Source organism: Lutzomyia longipalpis, chromosome 1 (genome assembly GCF_024334085.1).
Source record: "Lutzomyia longipalpis isolate SR_M1_2022 chromosome 1, ASM2433408v1".
Lineage (NCBI taxonomy): Eukaryota > Metazoa > Arthropoda > Insecta > Diptera > Psychodidae > Lutzomyia > Lutzomyia longipalpis.
In genome coordinates this window covers 18,013,446-18,033,292 of record NC_074707.1, presented here as the reverse complement: position 1 = coordinate 18,033,292, position 19,847 = coordinate 18,013,446, and the positions used below count along the sequence as shown (strand labels likewise).

The window sequence follows — 19,847 nt, the reverse complement described above, 5'->3', positions numbered from 1 at the left end:
ATCATACAAATCTGCATGGTAGGGATTTAGACGGAACACTCCAAGTGAAGAACGAAAATTTCTGTCTCGAATGGCGTTTTATATAATTTATTTTCTTTTCTTGTTTGATGTTAAATACAAAATTTTCTCATTTTTTCTCAAGCTAACATCCACCGGTTTTTCCTCCCACCCCCAACTTTCGATTTTTTTCACCATCCCACCCCACCGTGTTCAATCTTTTCAGCAAATTATCTTTCCATTCACATTTTTTTTGCTTCATCTTCTCCACACCATCACCCAATGTTAGCTTGATCATTTACATTTTCTTCTACTCATCATTTTTTTTTCTTTAACTTCATCTTCTTCTCATTGTAACACAGTTCTTTCAGTTACTTTGCCGTTGTTTAGCAATGTATTTTATTTTTCGTCATGCACGAGCTTTTCACCGTCTCGTGTAAAAGTCTATTTTAAATGGATTTTCTTCATTTAATTTCTCCTTCTTCTTCTCTTTTTATGCTTTCTCTGCAATGATGTTCTTGCACTCATATTTTTGTAAATTATTTTGCTACATTTTATATCCATTTTTTTTTTAATATTTAATGCAACGTCGTCTTTTATTCTCATCAATGATTTCAATTTTGTTTCTCTTTTTTTTCATCATCTTCTTCTAAACACTTAAAACGCATATTTCCATCTTCATTTTCGCACGCGAGCATTTTTTGTTTGTAATGACAGGGAAAAAGGAAAATATAGAAAGGTCAAATGTGGAAAATGAAAGGAAATCTTTAGGAATAGTTCGTTTCTTTTTAAACTATTTACTTTTGTTTCTTTTTTTTTACAAATTGTATTGGATCTTTGCTTCAAAGTCTTTCACATTTTTTTACACTCAAATTTGACTTTCCTCCACCTCTCAAGCAATACTAATTCTCCTTCCTCTTAACCGCGATAAAGATTTTACTTTTTTTGTTTTATTTATCACCCTAATCTTTCAGACGTTGTATCAATTTGTTTGTTTTTCCTACTATCAAACCATCTTCCCAATCTTCTCATTTACACACCTCCATTCAACAGGAATTGTTCTAATATTTAATGTGATCAATCAGAATTTGAAAGTTTCTTTGTTTTTTTTCATGCTAGAAGGTTTTCTTTTGCTTTTAGTTTACTTCACAGATTGCTTCTCTTGTTTTTTTTTTATCTTGTGTTCTATTATGTATTTTTTTTTTACTATTATTAGTAATAATTTAAAATGAGACAAATATGTTCTTTGTTTTTTCTGTAAAAGCTTTTTTTTTATGTAAATCATGATATATTTGCATCCTCTTCTCACCCACTTTCTCAATGTTGTAGAATCTCAAAAGAACACCACAGAGAAAAAAAATAATCTTTGCGCAATTTTTGTTTTCATTCATTTCCTAATCAAAATTACTGATTTTCACTTTTTTATTATTTTTTAAAAAAGATTTTCACTTCAATCGGAGAATTTATTTAAAAAAAAAATAAAATGAAATAGATTTCAGTGCATAATTGCGCCACGTTTTCTTGCTTAAATTATAATTTGTGTTGTGAAATGACTGCGAAATGAGTGTTTTGTGTAACTATGCAACAATAAAATTATTTTCTTTCTAAAGACACAAAAAGATTCACATTTAAAATCGCACCGGAGGTTTTCCAACAATTCGAGATTCATTAATAATTCTCTGACGGAAGAATATTCTTTCAATGCCTTTGACACGTTGAGGGCACAAAAATCAGTTAATTTTGTGACTTTAACTTGGAAAAAGTATTTGTTTATCAATAAAATATCAAATAAAATAGTGTCTAGTCCAATAATTACGGAAACTTAATGAGTTTTGAGTCAATTTTGAAATAAATAATTCAAAAAAAAAATCTTGCATTCCATTTAAATGATCAAGTAATGATTAAATTTTTATCATTTTGTGGGAAATTTACTCATGTGAAGTTTCCAAAATTATCAGACCATTCACTTAAAAAATTTACAAAATTCAATATTTTAATCAGCTTAATATAAGACATTTTATCACATATTTTTTGCTGATTAAAGAATTGAATTTAAATCATTTTTCTTTTAAACACAAATTATTACCCATAAATGCAAAAAGAATTCGCAAACTTGAAAGCGAATCATCAACAAAGTAATGCCATTGAAAGGGAAGAGAGAATAAGAATTTTAATTTATTAATTTACATGCAAACGAACCAACGTCTTGACTTTTTTTTTTTCATAGAGTCTTCTTCAATGCAAAGTCTCCACCCTGTCGAGAGCATAAAATCATAAAGAATTTGAGCATTAAAGTCTCAGCGAAGAGAGGAATATTGGATTATAAACACGTTTAACGATCTCTGTTAAGGATAGGTCCTAGAATCACTGACATTATCAAACAGTCATCTCTCGGTTAAACTCTTCTTTCTCATTAAACGTTATGGGTGAGAAGAGTTTAACCGAGAGGAGAGTTAATCGGTTTATGACTGTAATAGTTTTTTTATCATTTTTAATCAGTCCACCTGTCTGAGCAGATGTACTTTTCTTGTGTTCTTTTAGTTTCTTTAAGTGAAAAAGCTATGGGAACTATGGGTCAGTGTGACAGAGGAACAATTGATACAGGATATTATGCCAGTAGTCTGCAATACACAGAATTTAAGCACATCTTGCACCGGAGTTTGTTTGAGGATTTATGAGAAAGAATTTGAGGATTTAAATAGACTCTTGTGATGTAGCTATATCTGCATCTCCGTGAATAAAACCAGCAACCAAACAAAACATGTTAACTGTTTAAAAAATAGAATTGATTTTGCGGGAAAACTCGGAAAAAGAAGTGAGTTAGATTATCCGCCGCACCATTGTGTGTGAAAAATAAACATTTGTTTTGTTCCGTGATTTAAATTTAATTCGTTTGAATTAAATTGAACAAATTTTGATTAAAATTTGATTATAATTTGATTTAAATCAAATTATTTGACTGAAAATCCAAGTTCATTTCCTGAGGAAAACTCGAGTTCGAAAGACAGATGAAAAAGTCCAAAACGAGTGGACAATGTTTTTTTTCTAAATTGAGTGACATTCTCGTTGAGCTTGGAGCCCTGCGTAAAGGAAACCCCAACCCAAGCAATAGAACGCATGATAAGACCATTAAAATCCAATCCTAATACACGACGTCTGAAAAAACTTTTCCTTCTTTTCTTCCTTCATCAGGGACAGTATTCTCTGAGAGTGAAAAACTCTCACTCCACTTTCGGGAGTTTATCACGGAAGTTTTTCACTCTTAGAGAATACAGCCCTAGGTCAACAAAATATTTTTAAAAAACTTTACTTTTTTGTATTTAAATGGTAAAGCTTCCGTAATGAAAGTAGAAGATGGCGCGGATTTGACTTTTGATTTTAAATGTGCATTAGTTCCGTCACTATTCAATATAGTCTTGTTGTAGCTATTGCTATGTACATGAAAGACTATCACATTTAATAACAAAGAGACAACAGATTCTTGCTTTTATTTGTAAATCTGATGAAAGAAGAGAAAAACTTCGACGTCATGAAATGTATGCTTAAAAATTCATTTTTGTGGTTTATAATCCAATATTCTTATCATGCACAATTGTAAAAAAACAGAATTTGCTAAAACAGCAAAATACTATAACGCTGCTGACAAAAAAAAACAATTTTAGAGGTCATCTGTCAAAAATCCTTTCCATTGTTTCTTACAATTTAAAAGTTCTTTCAAGATTTTGACAGTTTGTAATTTTAAATCATTCCATTTTCATAGAATAAAAGTAAAACAAACGATTTATTCCAAAAATCTTTAAAAATTCTTAGAAGTTTTGTAGATTTTTTATAACACGAATAAAACGAGAAGAACTTTCAAATTCTTTAAAGATTTTTCATGAGATATGTCAAAAATTTTACAGAACTGTCAAATTGTGAGAAGATCAAAGATTTTTGACAGAATCAAAACCTTTTTTTTTAGAATTTTGTGCCCACTACGGCAATCAATTAGTTGGTATTCCACAATCGTGGCATACCAAGTATTGTAATCGTCGGAAAAACCGACCACCTCAGATCGGGCTCAAACTTGGTATGAGCACGTTTTAGACATCCCACATTACGAAAATGGTGGTGGAAAAATTTTGATCCGGCCGGCCTGCCGGCCGGCCTTCCGGCCGGCCTTCCGGTCGTCCAAACTTTGCCTTATAATTCGAGAACGGTAACAGATAGAGACTTCCGGTTTGAAGTTTTCTATAGAAATGTGGGTGTAAAATTTCATTTTTTCGCATTTTCAAAATCCAAGATGGCCGCCGTCCGCCATTTTGAAATACCATCAACCACTTTCCTTATAGCTAGAAGTCTGAAATTTTAGTATGTTGTAGTGCTAAGTGAGACGTTTTCATCGATAATTCATACTTGAAAATCGGTCAAGCCGTTTAGCAAATATGGCGGTCTAAAGCAAAAAGTGTTTTTTCAATATAACTTGAGAACGGCTTGACCGATTTTGACCATCTTGGTATCAAATGAAAGGTTTCAAGAAGCCCTACAACTGTCTAGAACATTCCAAGTTCCAAAAACATCCGCAAGAGGCATTAAAATCAAAAACAAAAATTGCCTAACTTTAAGGGGCAATATCTCCGAACATCTGTTATAGATTTTCTTTAAATTTTGATATGTTGTAGCCTGACTCAATATCTTTCACCAGTCCGAAAATGAAGAAAATCTATGTTGCCGTTTAGAAGATATAGCCATTTAAAAATTTCTTGAATTTGAAAATTTCTAAGAGCCATATCTCTTGAACGACTTATCCGATTTTGCTCAACTTGGTATCAAATTAAAGGTTTTGCAATTCTCTACAACTTACTAGAACATCAGAAACATCTAGAACCATTCCTTTAGGACAAAAAGTGCAAAAAACTGTTTTGGTAGAATAAAAATCCGCCATTTTGTGTTCTGAAGGTGACCTTGAAAATCATTGAGATATATGTCAAATTATAGCTTATTTCAATATCTTTCCATAAATAGTCAAGAAATTTTTGTAGGTGTTATAGAACTTTAGATATAAGCATTTTAATCTGTCAAATTGCCAAATTTTACAAAAAAATCGACTGCCTACTAATTCTGCTCACAAATTAAATTACAACGCATAGACTGACCCATCCGCGTTGTGGTATACCAACTCTAATAACTGGACGCGTTATGATTGACTTTTTTTTTAATCTCGTGCGAAATAATGTTGCATAGTATTTCATTGTTGGTTGTGTGTTGACATTTGGAGAGAATAATAGCCAGAAAATAAATGGATAGATTGCTGATTTCAATAATATACACAAACATTGTGTGCATATTGCAATGTTTTTATAGTCTTCTATGTTGACAAAGTTTATCATGAAGAACTTTATCTTTTCTACATTTTGAAATAAATAATGTCTTCTCATCAGGGAATGTTTTTCTTGTTTTGTTTTGAGTTTTCTTTTTTTTTTCAACGTGATTCATGATCAAATTAGAGAGATTATTCATTTCCAATAAATTAATTATAACTGCTCCGTTGTTTTTTTCTTTAGAATTTTTTTTTCAAAGGAAAAAAAATATTTTTTAGTGAAAAATGGTGGAACAAGCAAAATAAATTTTTAATTTATGCAAAAAAATTTGTGAAATTATACAATTTCTCTTCTTTTGTTTCTTTGTAATCTCACTTTCTGTAGAGTCTTCTCTATCTAAGGCACGAAGAAGCTTTTACTTTTTATTTCTCATTTTTTAGATATTTTCTCTTTTTTTTACTTGCTTTGTTTTATCTTTCATTTTTTTATATCCACCAAAACCAAAAACCGAAATTTGTATTTATGTACGTTTTACGCTAAACAAAGAGAACATTGAACTGTAAGCCACATAAAGTTATTAAATTTTTCTTTCATATTTTCGTTATTATTCTTTTCTTTTGTAATAAACACTTAAGCGCGATTTTTTCTGTATTTTCTGTTGTCGAAGCAGTTTTTTATCTCATAAATTTACCTTTTGTTTGTTACCCATTTTGTTTTGTTTTGTTTCTTCATTTAGGTAAGGTTTATTTTCTATCCCGTATAAGAAAATGAAAAAGAAAGATTTTCACTTTAAGGCGATAAACGTTATGTTTTGTAAGATCTTCCATTCTTGATTCTTTCTCTTCAAGGACTCATCACTTCTCAATCAAACTTCTCCCTTCTTCTCTTCTAGTTTTTTTTTTCCTTCCTTCACAACTGTACAGCAATTATCCGGCAAAAAATTTACCACCTCTCTTTGCTTTTTTTTTCTCTATTTTAAATGTATTTATATGCAATTTTATCGTCTTTTCTTCTCCGGTGATCAATTTTTTTTTTCTTATTTGTGGGTGTGAAATGATTTTCATGTAGTTTTTTATTCTTTCATTAATGTGGTGATGAAAAAATGATTGAATGAATGAGATAAATGATTTACGAGAACACAATGAGTTTATTTTTCTTTGCGATGCGCAATGAAAAAAAAAATTGGGGGGAAAATGAGAGTTTTCTTTTTATCATTTGGTGAAATGTCCTAAATATGCGCCACCGCCGGCTAGACCACAGTTTGCCCCACTGCCCCCTAAATTGCCACTCACAATACTCACACCATTCGCCGCTTGACTTCCAACATTGGCCGCGACGACGTTTATACCGCCGCCGCCGCCTGCACTCGCAACCATTGCCACGCCGCCGCCCGCCGCTGCCGTCGTCGTGGCCCCGCTCCGCCCCACAGCCCCCATCTCACTATGCTACTGCGCCGGGTGCTGCTGCCCCATCAGTAGGTGAATATTGCCATGCGGCGGCTGACCCGTACCTTGGAAGTACTGAGGCATGAGCTGCGGCGGCGCCGTTAGCACGGGGCACATCATCTGGAACTGTGGCGTCTGCGGACCGGCAGGCGTGAACGCGGGTGGTCCCCCGCCAGCAGGGGACGGCTGCGGGTGGTACTGCTGATGCGGCTGCCCAGGCGATGGCGTTGTCGATGGTGGCGTCGGTGCCAAATATTGAAGTGGTGGCTGATGTGGTGCATCGGAATACATTCGCATCTGCAAAAATTAATCAACAAAACACATGAAAAAAATTCAATTCATTTCCTCGCAAAGCTCTTTCTTTTTTTTTGCAAAAAAAGGAATTAATAAAATGTAGTAATAATATTAAATTCAGTACAGAGGTTCTCGATAAAATAGTCGACTGCTGGGCTTCATTTGATGCTCTATACCATTTCATTGTGGGCCTCTGTTGCTCCACGTGAAATGCACAAAAAAAGATAGAGAATAGTTTGTTTTTCGTTAAAAAAGTTTGCCGTTTGAACTTTGTCCGGAGAATTTGTTTTTTTTATCTTTGCCCGCAAAAGTTCTTTTGGTTAATGAGATTTCTTTTCATATTCTATTGATGTTCTTTAAATTCTTTTGCTAAAATCATCATGCAAAGGAAAGATAGTTTTCTGACAGATTTCTAACGACAAACTCCTAACGAATATTCCTTAAAAAAAATACCTACCAAGTACCCGAAATACCTAATTTAGAATAGAAATCTAAACATTTCTTCCTTTACATCAAGAATTAGTTCCTTTATAAAGGAGCTTATTCAAGGTTATTTGAGTGAAGATAAGATATAATTCAAGAAAATAATTTTTACTCAAAAAATGTAAAAAAAAATATAATATGCGGGTATTGTCCATTTTGTCACTTAAAATGTTTTAAAACATTCGCGACAATGTTTCGTATCGATAAACTCATTGATGAAACATTGTCATGAATATTTTTAAAGAATTAAATGAATAAAATGGACAATGGCTAATGGGAAGCTTTTTGTGATTTCTTTTTCTCTTTTTATTCTCTAAAAAATAATGCGAATCAAAATTAATTCCTCGAATGAGATCCTTGCCAATATAAGCTTGAATAGACTTCTTAACAACTTTTACCTAATCCTGTCGGAAATGTTAAAAATTTCTTTTTAAAATTTTTTTTTTTTTTTTTCAAATACTATCTTCGACGATAAGAATAATTTTTATTTCCTTGTCCTTGAAAGCATTTTCTTTTTATGTTTTGTTGTATTATTGCTTTTAGGATGGTGATGTTCTTGATCTTGCAAAACTTCTTACCCCATTAAGAATTAAAAAATCTCGTCGTTATCATCGTGTTTTCAGTCTCTTTGAACGTGTGAAACAAGCGTGTTAATGTTTCGTCAATGTCTTTTGATAAGGCATGTTTGAAACATCAGCGTAAATGCTTCATACACTTAATGCGACATAAAACACAATAATGACGTCATTGTTTGTATTTTCAGATTAATTTTTGGTGAAAAAATCTTTTACTCAACTATTTCTAAATCTTTCATTCTCTACGAATGTATGTTGGTCCGTTGTATTCCCTAAAGAATGAAATTGACAATCTTAGGTTCTAAATTGCGATCCTTAAAGGATTAACCCATTTCACAAAACTTCTTAACCTCCTTAATTATGATTTTCTTTATCATTTTAACTCCTCAAAAATCTGTTAAAAATTAATCATTAAATCCATTGATTAGCCCATAAAAGACTAAGAATTATCATCTTTTTCCTTTTATCAAATCATTAATCATTCCTAACGCACAACTAAACTCATTTCCAATCCTTTTAGAATTAAATGCAAATCCCAAAACAATTCCCACCCTTTTTTTTCACATTACTTCTGCCCCATTTACACCATAATACACAACACAAAACCAAAACACCCCCAACCCACCCTCTAACATGGAAAATTTATTATAAATAATTCATATTTCAGTAACCTAGAAAAAACATTTTGCGGTAAAATGTAGTTAGAATGGAAAACAGTTCAACTTACCATGTGTGGATAGGTTTGTGTATGGAATTGCTGTGGGTGATGCGGAGTTTGTGGGTACGGCATGAACTGTTGAATGGGTGCCGCGAGAATGGGTGCCCCCGTGACAGCTGCAGCAGGTCCAGCTTGCACCTGAATTTGTGACGCCTGAACTTGCACTGTAAATGGAAGATAAAATAAATTGTAGAAAAAAAATTGTTTTCCCCCACCTGGAATTTTTTTTTCTCCAATTTTTTTTAAACATTAAACAAACAAATAGTCCCAATTCCTTTTTTTTCTATCCAATTTGTAAAAAAAACACCTTTCCAATCTTTTTCTTTTTTTGAACATTTATCTGAAATTAACAAACATTGTCCACATATTCCAATTTATGTGATGTGTATGTTAAAATAAACAAAGACATCAAGTTAATAAAAAAAATAAGTTATTTAACTCCGTGGACAATCAAAATTAGAACATTTTGAGTTTTTTCTTTCTTTCTTCTTCGTGAATTAAATGGTTATGAAAGAGATAAGGCGCATTTTTGGATTCTTTTCGTTTTTGTTTTTTGTATAAATTTGTAACTTTACACCCTTCCCCTTTCATTGAAATCTTTTTTTTTCTCTTCATCATCACCTGGATACGACAAGTTCCGTCGATCCCATCTCGGTGCACTCGAACTGTATCCTACTTCTGAAGCCGCTATTCAGAGACAAAGAGACAAAAAATGGTTTGTGTTACAAAGTAAACTAATTTGTGTATTTTTGTGTAATAAAATTTTTCTTTTCTTCATAGTTTTTCTTCGTTTTTCATTATGGTTCAAACTCTGTCTGTGTAATAAAATAGAACAGAATAAATTCTTTTTTTTTGTTGTATTTTTGTGTATTATTCTATTTGGTCAGGAAAATGTGGTTATTTTGGATTTTTTCTCTTTCATCTTTTGTGCATTTTTTTTTAATTTTTCAATATTCATCATTAATTATTTTATGTAGGTATATCAGGCAATTGACAGGCGGGCGCCTAATAAATTTCATAACCATTGCAACAACAAAAAATCAACGAATCAATCCGAAAATTTAAAAAAAAAAATAATGCGTACAAGTCCATAATAAATGTACACATAACTGAAATTAATAAAATAAGTAATAAATCGATCAAAGGATGGGGTATTTTGCACAAATGCATGCAATCTAAATGACAATTGCGTGAAATGAATGCAAATTTATGGGTTCAAAAGCAGGAAAATTACAGCAAATTTATTTAATTTTATCAATGAAAAAAAAAAAGTTGCCAAGCCATGGATTCGAACCAATAGTCATGAGGTTGTAAGCCTGACGCCCTTATCCACTACACCACTTTATATTCTTCTCTGCAAACAGGTGAACGTTGATATTTTATACAATATTTGACGTTCAATCAATAACAAAAATTTCAATAAAACATTCCATTTTCCCACAGAAAACTGACAAAATCTACACAGAAATATAAAAAAAATGAGCTGATAAACTTCAACCACTAAATGAGGGTGTGCAGAAACAATGAAGAAACTACAGAAGGAGCGAAATCTGCTGCGGTGAATTTTTTGGAAACTATTTGAACTTACTTTTGCGATAACTTCTCTGTTGTCCAGCATGATGATGCTGTGAAGTGGGAAAAGGTCCCTGTTGCGTCGGCATCACATACGTTGGGATCGTCATGAGGGACGTGGGGGCCATGCTGACATGCTGTGCCGGCTGGGGGTACCCACCAGCTGCCACCGAGGCGGCCCCCTGCACAATGGCCGGCCCTGGGGTCTGTGGTGTATGTGGCCGCGATGGATTCGGCGTACTGGGACTACGCGGCGTGAATGGCTTAGCTGCCGGATTAAGTACGAACTTCTTCGTTCCGGCCGGCTTTTCTGGTGCACCCGGTGGTGTATCGCCACTCGGTGTACCACCACCACCACCACCTGTCGCTCCGGGTGCTGTTTGCTGCTGAGGCGGTGTTGTGGATGCCGCCGGGGTACCCCCAGGTGATGGTGTCACCGCCAGCGGTGGTTGCTGCGGCTGTGGCGCCTGTTGCACCGATGATTGAGGCTGTTGCGCCGCCGGCGACTGCATAGCTTGCGTATTAATCATCTGTGGCGGCGGTATTTGTTGCTGTTGCTGCTGCTGTGGGGGCATTTGCTGCATTTCCTGCGGCGGAGACGGTGGCTGATGTTGCTGCTGCTGCTGAGATTTCACTACTGCCGGCCCCTCCATTACACCAACTTGCTGTGTCTGTGACGGCGGTGGTTGCTGTGGCACCTGCATCTGTGGCGGAGAATGATCCGTCTGTGGATGCTGCAAAATAATGATTGTATTGAAAAATAAGTTAAAATGCTTAAATGAATTGATCTATACCTGATGCGCCGATGATGACGGTGCTAGATGGAAGTTCTCCTTGAAATTCCTAAAGTCCTGCACTTGCTCCTCGCGTGAGCGTGGCGTCCGCTGCGGCTGTGGCGGCGCCGTTACCAATTTCGGTGGCACCGAAATAATTTGGGGCATAATCCCGGGTGGTGAGACCGCCTCACCCGGGCCAGGCGGTGGGGCCATATGTGTGGCCACAACATGAGCATGGGGATGAGCTACGTGCATCGGCGGCTTCCCCATACCTGCCATAGGGATCGCCTGGGGTCCCACCATTGATGGCGGTGGCTCTGTATAGGCGACTTGGGGTGCAGCCGCCTGGGGCGTATATTGCTGCCGAATATTCCGTGGAGGCATTTGAGCTTTCTGTTGATTCCCACTCTGGGCATTCGCGCCATCACCATTCATTTTTGAGCCCACCACAATCGGAGGAGGTTGACTGTATAGACACAAAAGGAATAAAAGACATCTTTTTTTTAGTTTTTTAATAATGTTTTGTTGACCTAGAGAAGTTAAATGTTTCACTCTTAACTTCTCTCTCTCTCTCTCTCTCTCTCGCGCTCTTTTTGCCATTACAATTTCCTCACGTTTTTTAGCCCAAATCATTAGCACTCTCTTCATTATAATATCCATTTTTAGACAACAACAATAAAGTCTTGTCTCTATAGCTGGAATTTACCAAGACTTCTCTTTAACTTGCGTTTATGTACCTACAATTGTAATCTCACTCTTCTTTGCGCCTGACAAGCAATAGGGTACCTACTACTATACTTATTTCGGTGTGCAATACATTATATTGTGAAATGAGGTCAAGAATAATTAGCATGCTGAAAACACGTTAAAATCCCTTGATTTCTTCTGCGTAAGTTTTTACCATCGCGTCAAGTCCATTTACTCCAATAAAAAAATCTAATTTTTCTTGTTAAATATAAATTAAAACAAGATGGATGTAATTAAAGCTCCTAATTCTGGGTATCAAAGTCACATTGCGGAGAGTTATTAGAAGGATTAGGAATACTTAAGAGAGAGTGAGAGCACCCCCAATTAATTAACATTCCAGAGGGCGTAACTATCACAAATACTGTTGGGGTTATCCTCCTGTGTGGCTACCACCCTCCCGCCCCACTGAAAACCTTAATTGAAAGACAAATGATGAGGAGCAACATACCTGTGCATGTATGGTGGCTGAGTGTGGATATATTGTTGTGGTGCCGCAGTCATTTGGGGCTGTTGCTGCGACTGCGGCGGCGGCTGCTGCGGCGGTGGCTGTACCATCGGTATCGCCTGGTAATTATTATTTTTATGCGGTGCCTGTGGGCTCTGTGGCATCTGTGGGCCATTATTATTGCTTGGCGGCGGTGTACTCCGCACAAGCTTCCCAGTTGACTGTCCCTTGCGCTTAGCTGGAGGCACATATTTCTGTGTATTCGTTGACGGTCCCTTCGGCTGGGAATCCGGACTACCTGTGCTAGGTCTCTCAACGGCCGCAAATGCAGCCTCTTCATCACCATTCTCAACATCCACACGCTCATTGTGCTGTGGATGACTCTCAATTTCTTTTGCTATTTCCTCAGCTTTTGCTTCGGCATCCCTGAAAAAGAAAATTCTTCATTTAAGAAAAATCTACAATTTTTTAAAAGACTTTAAAGAAAAAAATCTTTACTTGAAATCTTGTGTATCCTTCTTCTGGATTTGCATTGTGTAGCCCGCGAGAGATTGATCAAATGTCGATTGAACACCATACATTGTCTCATTCTTGTGAAACATATCATTTGCGTCCCAACCATTTGCATTGCCATCCAATTCAAGGAGAAATTCCATCTCCCCATTCACGGTCCCACTACTCGGATCCCATGGCTCTAACTCCTTATCCTCTGCTCGAGATGAACCTAAAAAATAAATATTTTTTTTTTATTATTTTTTTGTCATTTAATATTTTTAGTTTTATTTTCTTGATGATTTTTGTGGAATTGGAATATTCTAATAACTTGAGAAAAAAAACATTTTTTAAGTTTTTGTTTCACTTTTAGAGTTAGTCTGCAAGGTCTGCAATTTTGATAAATTCGTTAGGTTTTTTTTGCTGATCTCAAGCCAATAAATTTTCACTAAAACGAAAACTGGCAGAAACAGCTAAAACAGTTTAGGAGAAGAGAGAACATTTGCGAGGATCATAAAAGTAGCGTTTAATAGACTAAGATTCCGAAAGAAAAAACTTTAAATTTCTTTGGAGAAATTTAGGATTCTTAAGTTCTCTTAACGGAAGCTTAAGATTTTTTAAGTAAAGCGAGCAAAATTCATATTTCTTGATGATTTTTACGAATTTCGATACCTGAATGTGAACAGAAATAAATCAACTTAAGAAATTTTAAGTTTAGCTTAAGAAAACTTAAAAATCTTGAATTTTTCTTAGGAAATCTTAATTTTTTTCTTAATGAATCTCAAGAAATCTTATGAAAACTAAAGAATTTTACTCATTATTCTGCATTGATCTGATAAAAAACGAGCTATGGGACGAAAATGGTTAATTCAATTAATATGAGAAGAGCCTATAAATCTATCTAAAAATTCTACTACTGTATTTTACAAGGAAAATAAAAAGCATCTAACGCTTGTAGACGGATTTTTTGAGTTTCATGAGACTCATTTTCGTGGCTTTTCTTCTTCTTTGTGACTATAAAAAACTTGTTATCCTCCACAGTATCCAAGATCGTGTTTTACCAACGAATTCTGTAGGGGATGGCGGGGCTAATAAAGTCACTTAAGGGTTTAGAAAAAGCCTAAAATATCATACTTCCTAGCTAGATAGAACAAAATGATCTGAGAAAGAGTTGTAGGGCAGTAAATTTCCTAAAGAAATGAGCAATACATTTCGTTTTATCTATTTGGGAAATATGATATTTTGAGCTTTTTCTAAACCTTTAAGTGACTTTTTTAACCCCGGTCTCCCTTATTATTTTTTAAAATAAATCTTAATAGTTATTCATGATTATTCTTTATTCCTCTTCACCCCTGTCTATCATTATTTTTTTTTAATAAGTTTAACGTTTGTTCCTGATATTAGTATAGATCTTTGCATCCGGTTCTTTTCAAAATCACTCCAACTCTTTAATTTGCCTAAACATAATGCCAAACTTTCAAGTTTGCTTTTACAAAGGAAATACCTTTTACACAAGGATTTATCCTTTCTAAAAATAAGAAAAATAAATAATTAATTCAAAAAAAAATAGTTCTAAAATAGCTTTGGGTGCGGCCTTCACGGCACTTTTGCAAGAAAACTATATGCAATGCAAAGCATAAATTGAAAATTCCTTTTCAACCCGAAGGACATTTCATTTGCAGATAATTATTCTTCATTAAATATGCAACCTCTTCCCGAATATTCTAGTTTTTTTTTTGGCAAAACTTTTTTTTTAATTCGTCCCCCACCAACCCTACCCAAATGACCTACATTCCTCATCCACTTTGGACACCACACACATGACCTCGTTTCTCCGCTCTGCCTTGAGCATCTACTACAGCACAAAAAAAAAACTTTTATATCTGCACTTCCCCCCGCAGTAATGCACGGACGAGTTAATCACAACACTTTGGAATCCCATTTGAGCTCATTTAATTGCATATTTATCAATTACGAGAGATTGAGAAGAAAGAAAAAAAAACGCACACACACCATAAATAATAATCAAAACTGTTTGTAGTGGCTGTTAGTGGATTTTGGGTGATATGATAACTTTTTTTTTTTCTCTGTGGCTCCTCTGGTGTGGCTATCGTGGCGCAGATTGCGGCCAATTGCGGGCACTTTTGCACAAAACCACAATCAAATATTGACGTGCTGTTGGAACTTTTTTTTTTTACACTACACTTTGCAATCCTCCTCGCACTGTATTTTGACTCGCCAGTGCGAGAGAGAGGTGCCCCCGAAATAAATAGGTCACAATGGTGGCTCTGGCGAAAATTTGTCACGAAATTTTCGGGTACTCTTCGGCAAAAAGGGTGGTTTGAGTTTTCACAGAGAGATGGTTGTGGGTGGTTTTTGGGGGTGAGGTGGGGTGTGGAATGAAAACTTTAAAAGAAAATAGATTTGTTAAGAAGCCTCTTACCGTTGCACCGTGATGAGATAGCAGAGTCAGTTTGAAAGAAGTCCCGAGTGGCATAGTCTAAGTCAACATCTTTGGCTAGAATACTGACAATGTCGGTCGGTTTGAAGATTAGTGTGTCCACCACGGTGGATGCATTGAAGTTGGTTTCCTCATTGTCTGACGCCTCGACGCGATGTGCCATCTCGAGGACCACCTGCAATGGATGGAAACAAGAGCAATGTTGACGGGAATTCAGAGATTGTTAGGATGGGTGGGGCGTCCTTAGAAGAAGGGTGAATGATTGTGGGTGGGAACTTACCTCAAACTGTGGCGAAAATGTCCGGAATATCCCTTCAAAGGTGACCCCGGATCGGGTCAGTAGTTGGACCGTATTCCCAACATGCGATGTGGCTGCGTGCATAAAGTAGGAATTGTTGTAGACGCCATCCGTGGCCACCACAGACCGCGATCGCTGATGCAGCCTGAAATGAGGGGGTGGAAAGTGGTGGTAAGCGGAGGAAAAATGCGCCAGAGGCATTTTTTCTTCGTAACTTCTTCTTCTTTTCTTTTTTTCTTTATTTTTGATTGAAAAAACTTTTTTTTGTACAAGGACGAGAAATAAAGAAGAAGAAGAAGAAGAAACATAATGGAAAATGATGAAACATTGATTTGGGTATGTATGTTTATTCACACACACATTGACATTTCATGATAGTTTTTATGCGATTTTCTCGCCTTTTTTGCAGATTTTCCCTTCCGGATGTAATTTTTCAAGCTCACGAAAGGATTTCGCGTAAAATAAGATCAAAAGAGAAGAAATTTGAAAAAATCAATTTCCACAATTTAAAAAAATTGTATAAAATGCCAAAAATTTTTAGTCTAAATTCAGAGGCAGCATCATACCCTCTTGCTCTTTTTTTCTCCCCATCTTGCTCACACCTCAGACGTCATATGTCATCGTCTATTCATTCATGTGAATTATATGTGTGATTGAGATACAAGCTGATGTTGTTGACGCACATAAGTAGTCTACTTTCAGGGGAACAACCACCCATATACATACACAAAGAGAGAGTGAAGCGAGTAAAAATGGCCGCACGAGAAAATAATATAAATTTCAAAATATCACCACAAAAATGCACAAAATGCCCCCAAAACTCATCCCAAAACCCCCCACAGATGCCAAACTACCTTCCCCACACTGTTCTGGGGTACAAACAACAGGCAAATGCAGTGAAATCTGGAGAAACTACAAATTAAATTTACATAAGATCTCTTTGGGCCCCAGGAAGACGTGGACCTTTTCTCCCCCAAAAAACACCTCAAACAGGCACCCTTGCCGCCCCGGAATGCCGTGGTGGTGACCCCAATGGGGATAAACATGGGAAATGAGCGTAAAATCGTGGATGATTTACCTTGTGGGAACCTGGCGATTTTTTTTCTTATTCATGTCGTCTGAAGTGAAATGCGGCACCCTTGGGCCTCTTGAACGCGTGGAGACCGGAATTTTGATCGTGTTTTCTTCAATAGAACTGCAACTTGGGTAGCAGCTGTTGCGCGGACAACACTTGGGATGCGTTTTTTGCCAACAATAACACCAATTTTACAAAGGATACCCCCGAAAAATGTTACTGCTAAAAACTCTCTTTAACACGAGCCCTACGGCGCAAGAGAGGTGGAGAGGCTCCGTGGAAATTTTCCCTTGCTGAATTTGTGGAAAATGTCATTCACACTTTCACATTTGCGGTACCTCCGCTAGATGGTGCTCTCTAGCAATAATCTGCCGACATGTCCTAGGAAGTTCCGTAACACGACGACAAAGTTTTTTGTATGGGAACATTTGATTCCGTGTGTGCCAAAAAACGCGTAGTGCTCGTTTTTTTTTGCAAAAATACTACGTAGTTTCCACAATTCTCACCTGATTTTAGTGATTTTCCCACCTGTATTTTAGTCACAATGGCCATGTCCAGTGTTTACAGAGGAATTATTTCCACAGCCGATAAATTCGTGCCACCAAAGATGATGCCCCTCTGGAATCATCCAGCAGGTTTGTTTTCCATAATATTCATTGGAGTTTTTTTTGTCCATTTCCCGGAAGTTGTGGTCACTGACAACCCCCTTTCATTGCAGGACCAAAGACTGTATTCTTCTGGGCACCAGTTTTCAAATGGGTACAAGCAACCTTGACCTCTAAAATGCAAATGTTCTGATTATGCAACCAAAACAAACATAACCACTTTTATTTTGGGATTCTCTCTCTCTTCTCAGGGGCTCGTCATTGCAGGGCTGAGTGACTTGGCAAGGCCAGCAGATCAACTGTCTGTGGCACAATCGGGCTCTCTGTGCGCCACCGGAATCATCTGGTCACGCTACTCCCTCGTAATTATCCCCAAGAATTGGGGACTCTTCTCAGTAAATCTCTTTGTGGCCTTGTCATCGTCTGTTCAGCTTCTTCGGGCATACATGTACCAACAGGAACTCAATAAGCTAGCAGCAGCTGAAACAGCCACTAGTGAGGAGAAGAAATAACCACAGATGATATTCTACTTACAACACTAATAGGTCAAATGCAGCAGCACTTCCCATATCACACGATCTGTGTTAAAAGTTTCCGCAAAGCGGAAATCTCCAGCAATCCAGGGCGTTTTTTTTTCTTTGAGGTAAAGAAAAAACGAAAATTTCGAGATGTTTATTTTTCTAATAGAACGTACGTATTCACTCCACTTGAAGTGAAGGAAGATTATTAAATTCTCTGTTGATTTTAATGACTTTCTTTTATTACTAACGAGGTAAATTGTCGCTTCGCTCCAATTTTCCTCGCCCCGCTTCGCGGGGGGTTTTGCGCTTCGCGCAAATTTTAGAGAGAAAAAATTGTGATGATTTATAAGTATGATTGGGCACACCTATCAATCCCAAAGAAAAATTTGCAAAGAGAAGAAATCATTTTCATACAACATTTCAGGCGCCAAATTCAAAAATTCGCAAAAACTGCATGAGAGTTATATGGGGGCTACCTGAAGGGGGGCTTTCGGGGGAAAATGGATACGGCCACTCGAAACCGCCTGTTATAAGGAGCCTCTGTGCCAAATTTCATCGCGATCGGTCAAACGGTGTAGATTTGTATAGCCGAACACGACGGAAGATTACCAACAAACAGACCTTTCTTTATTATATAGATGGAGAGTTCTCATCAATCTCAAAAAAAAAAAAATTGCAAAGGGAAGAAATCATTTTCATACAACATTTCAGGCGCCAAATTCAAAAATTCGCAAAAACTGCATGAGAGTTATATGGGGGCTACCTGAAGGGGGGCTTTGGGGGGAAAATGAATACGGCCACTCGAAAGCGCCTGTTATAAGGAGCCTCTGTGCCAAATTTCATCGCGATCGGTCAAACGGTGTAGATTTGTATAGCCGAACACGACGGAAGATTACCAACAAACAGACCTTTCTTTATTATATAGATGGAGAGTTCTCATCAATCTCAAAAAAAAAAAAATTGCAAAGGGAAGAAATCATTTTCATACAACATTTCAGGCGCCAAATTCAAAAATTCGCAAAAACTGCATGAGAGTTATATGGGGGCTACCTGAAGGGGGGCTTTCGGGGGAAAATGGATACGGCCACTCGAAACCGCCTGTTATAAGGAGCCTCTGTGCCAAATTTCATCGCGATCGGTCAAACGGTGTAGATTTGTATAGCCGAACACGACGGAAGATTACCAACAAACAGACCTTTCTTTATTATATAGATGGAGAGTTCTCATCAATCTCAAAAAAAAAAATTGCAAAGGGAAGAAATCATTTTCATACAACATTTCAGGCGCCAAATTCAAAAATTCGCAAAAACTGCATGAGAGTTATATGGGGGCTACCTGAAGGGGGGCTTTGGGGGGAAAATGAATACGGCCACTCGAAACCGCCTGTTATAAGGAGCCTCTGTGCCAAATTTCATCGCGATCGGTCAAACGGTGTAGATTTGTATAGCCGAACACGACGGAAGATTACCAACAAACAGACCTTTCTTTATTATATAGATGGAGAGTTCTCATCAATCTCAAAAAAAAAAAAATTGCAAAGGGAAGAAATCATTTTCATACAACATTTCAGGCGCCAAATTCAAAAATTCGCAAAAACTGCATGAGAGTTATATGGGGGCTACCTGAAGGGGGGCTTTGGGGGGAAAATGAATACGGCCACTCGAAACCGCCTGTTATAAGGAGCCTCTGTGCCAAATTTCATCGCGATCGGTCAAACGGTGTAGATTTGTATAGCCGAACACGACGGAAGATTACCAACAAACAGACCTTTCTTTATTATATAGATGTACTGCACTTGAGGAGAGATAGCGAGGGAGAAGAAGTTGCATCGAATGGAAAAAAAGGGAAATCTATTTTTATGTGGAAAGATCCGGTGTCTGGGGATTTGTGGTGTGAATCCGAAGGTTGAGGGAGAGAATGTTCGTTTCATTCAGAAAAATGAGAGCAGCATAATACACATGAGTTCATTCCCCTTCCTCAAATCGATATGTTTTCTCTCCCCCATGACCCGACTGCTCTCAGTTCCGAAGCATATGGACGGCA

At 36.7% G+C, this 19,847-nt stretch overlaps 2 protein-coding genes across 7 annotated transcripts; one reads left to right on the top strand and one right to left on the bottom strand.

Annotated features, from left to right (window-relative positions):
• Nucleotides 1–71: 71 nt before the first annotated feature.
• On the bottom strand, nucleotides 72–16,995 carry LOC129795027 (ataxin-2 homolog). Of its 6 annotated transcripts, none has more exons than XM_055836043.1 (10): nucleotides 16,682–16,992; nucleotides 15,586–15,748; nucleotides 15,288–15,480; nucleotides 12,851–13,076; nucleotides 12,356–12,778; nucleotides 11,179–11,626; nucleotides 10,401–11,118; nucleotides 9,434–9,499; nucleotides 8,822–8,976; nucleotides 72–7,039 (listed from the first exon to the last, which is right to left on the bottom strand). In XM_055836043.1, the coding sequence occupies exons 1-10, from the start codon at nucleotides 16,714–16,716 to the stop codon at nucleotides 6,743–6,745; spliced, it is 2,724 nt and encodes a 907-aa protein (XP_055692018.1). In that variant the 5' UTR covers nucleotides 16,717–16,992; the 3' UTR covers nucleotides 72–6,742. The 6 variants fall into 6 exon arrangements, with proteins under 6 accessions (XP_055692018.1, XP_055692026.1, XP_055692035.1 ...); XM_055836051.1 differs by having other exon boundaries at nucleotides 9,434–9,490; XM_055836060.1 differs by lacking the exon at nucleotides 9,434–9,499 and having other exon boundaries at nucleotides 16,682–16,995.
• LOC129795195 (mitochondrial pyruvate carrier 2-like) lies at nucleotides 16,555–18,031 on the top strand. The gene is made up of 3 exons (XM_055836284.1): nucleotides 16,555–17,313; nucleotides 17,397–17,437; nucleotides 17,535–18,031. Exons 1-3 carry the CDS (start codon nucleotides 17,223–17,225, stop codon nucleotides 17,793–17,795), a joined length of 393 nt encoding a protein of 130 aa, XP_055692259.1. The 5' UTR covers nucleotides 16,555–17,222; the 3' UTR covers nucleotides 17,796–18,031.
• The last annotated feature ends 1,816 nt before the right edge of the window (nucleotides 18,032–19,847 follow it).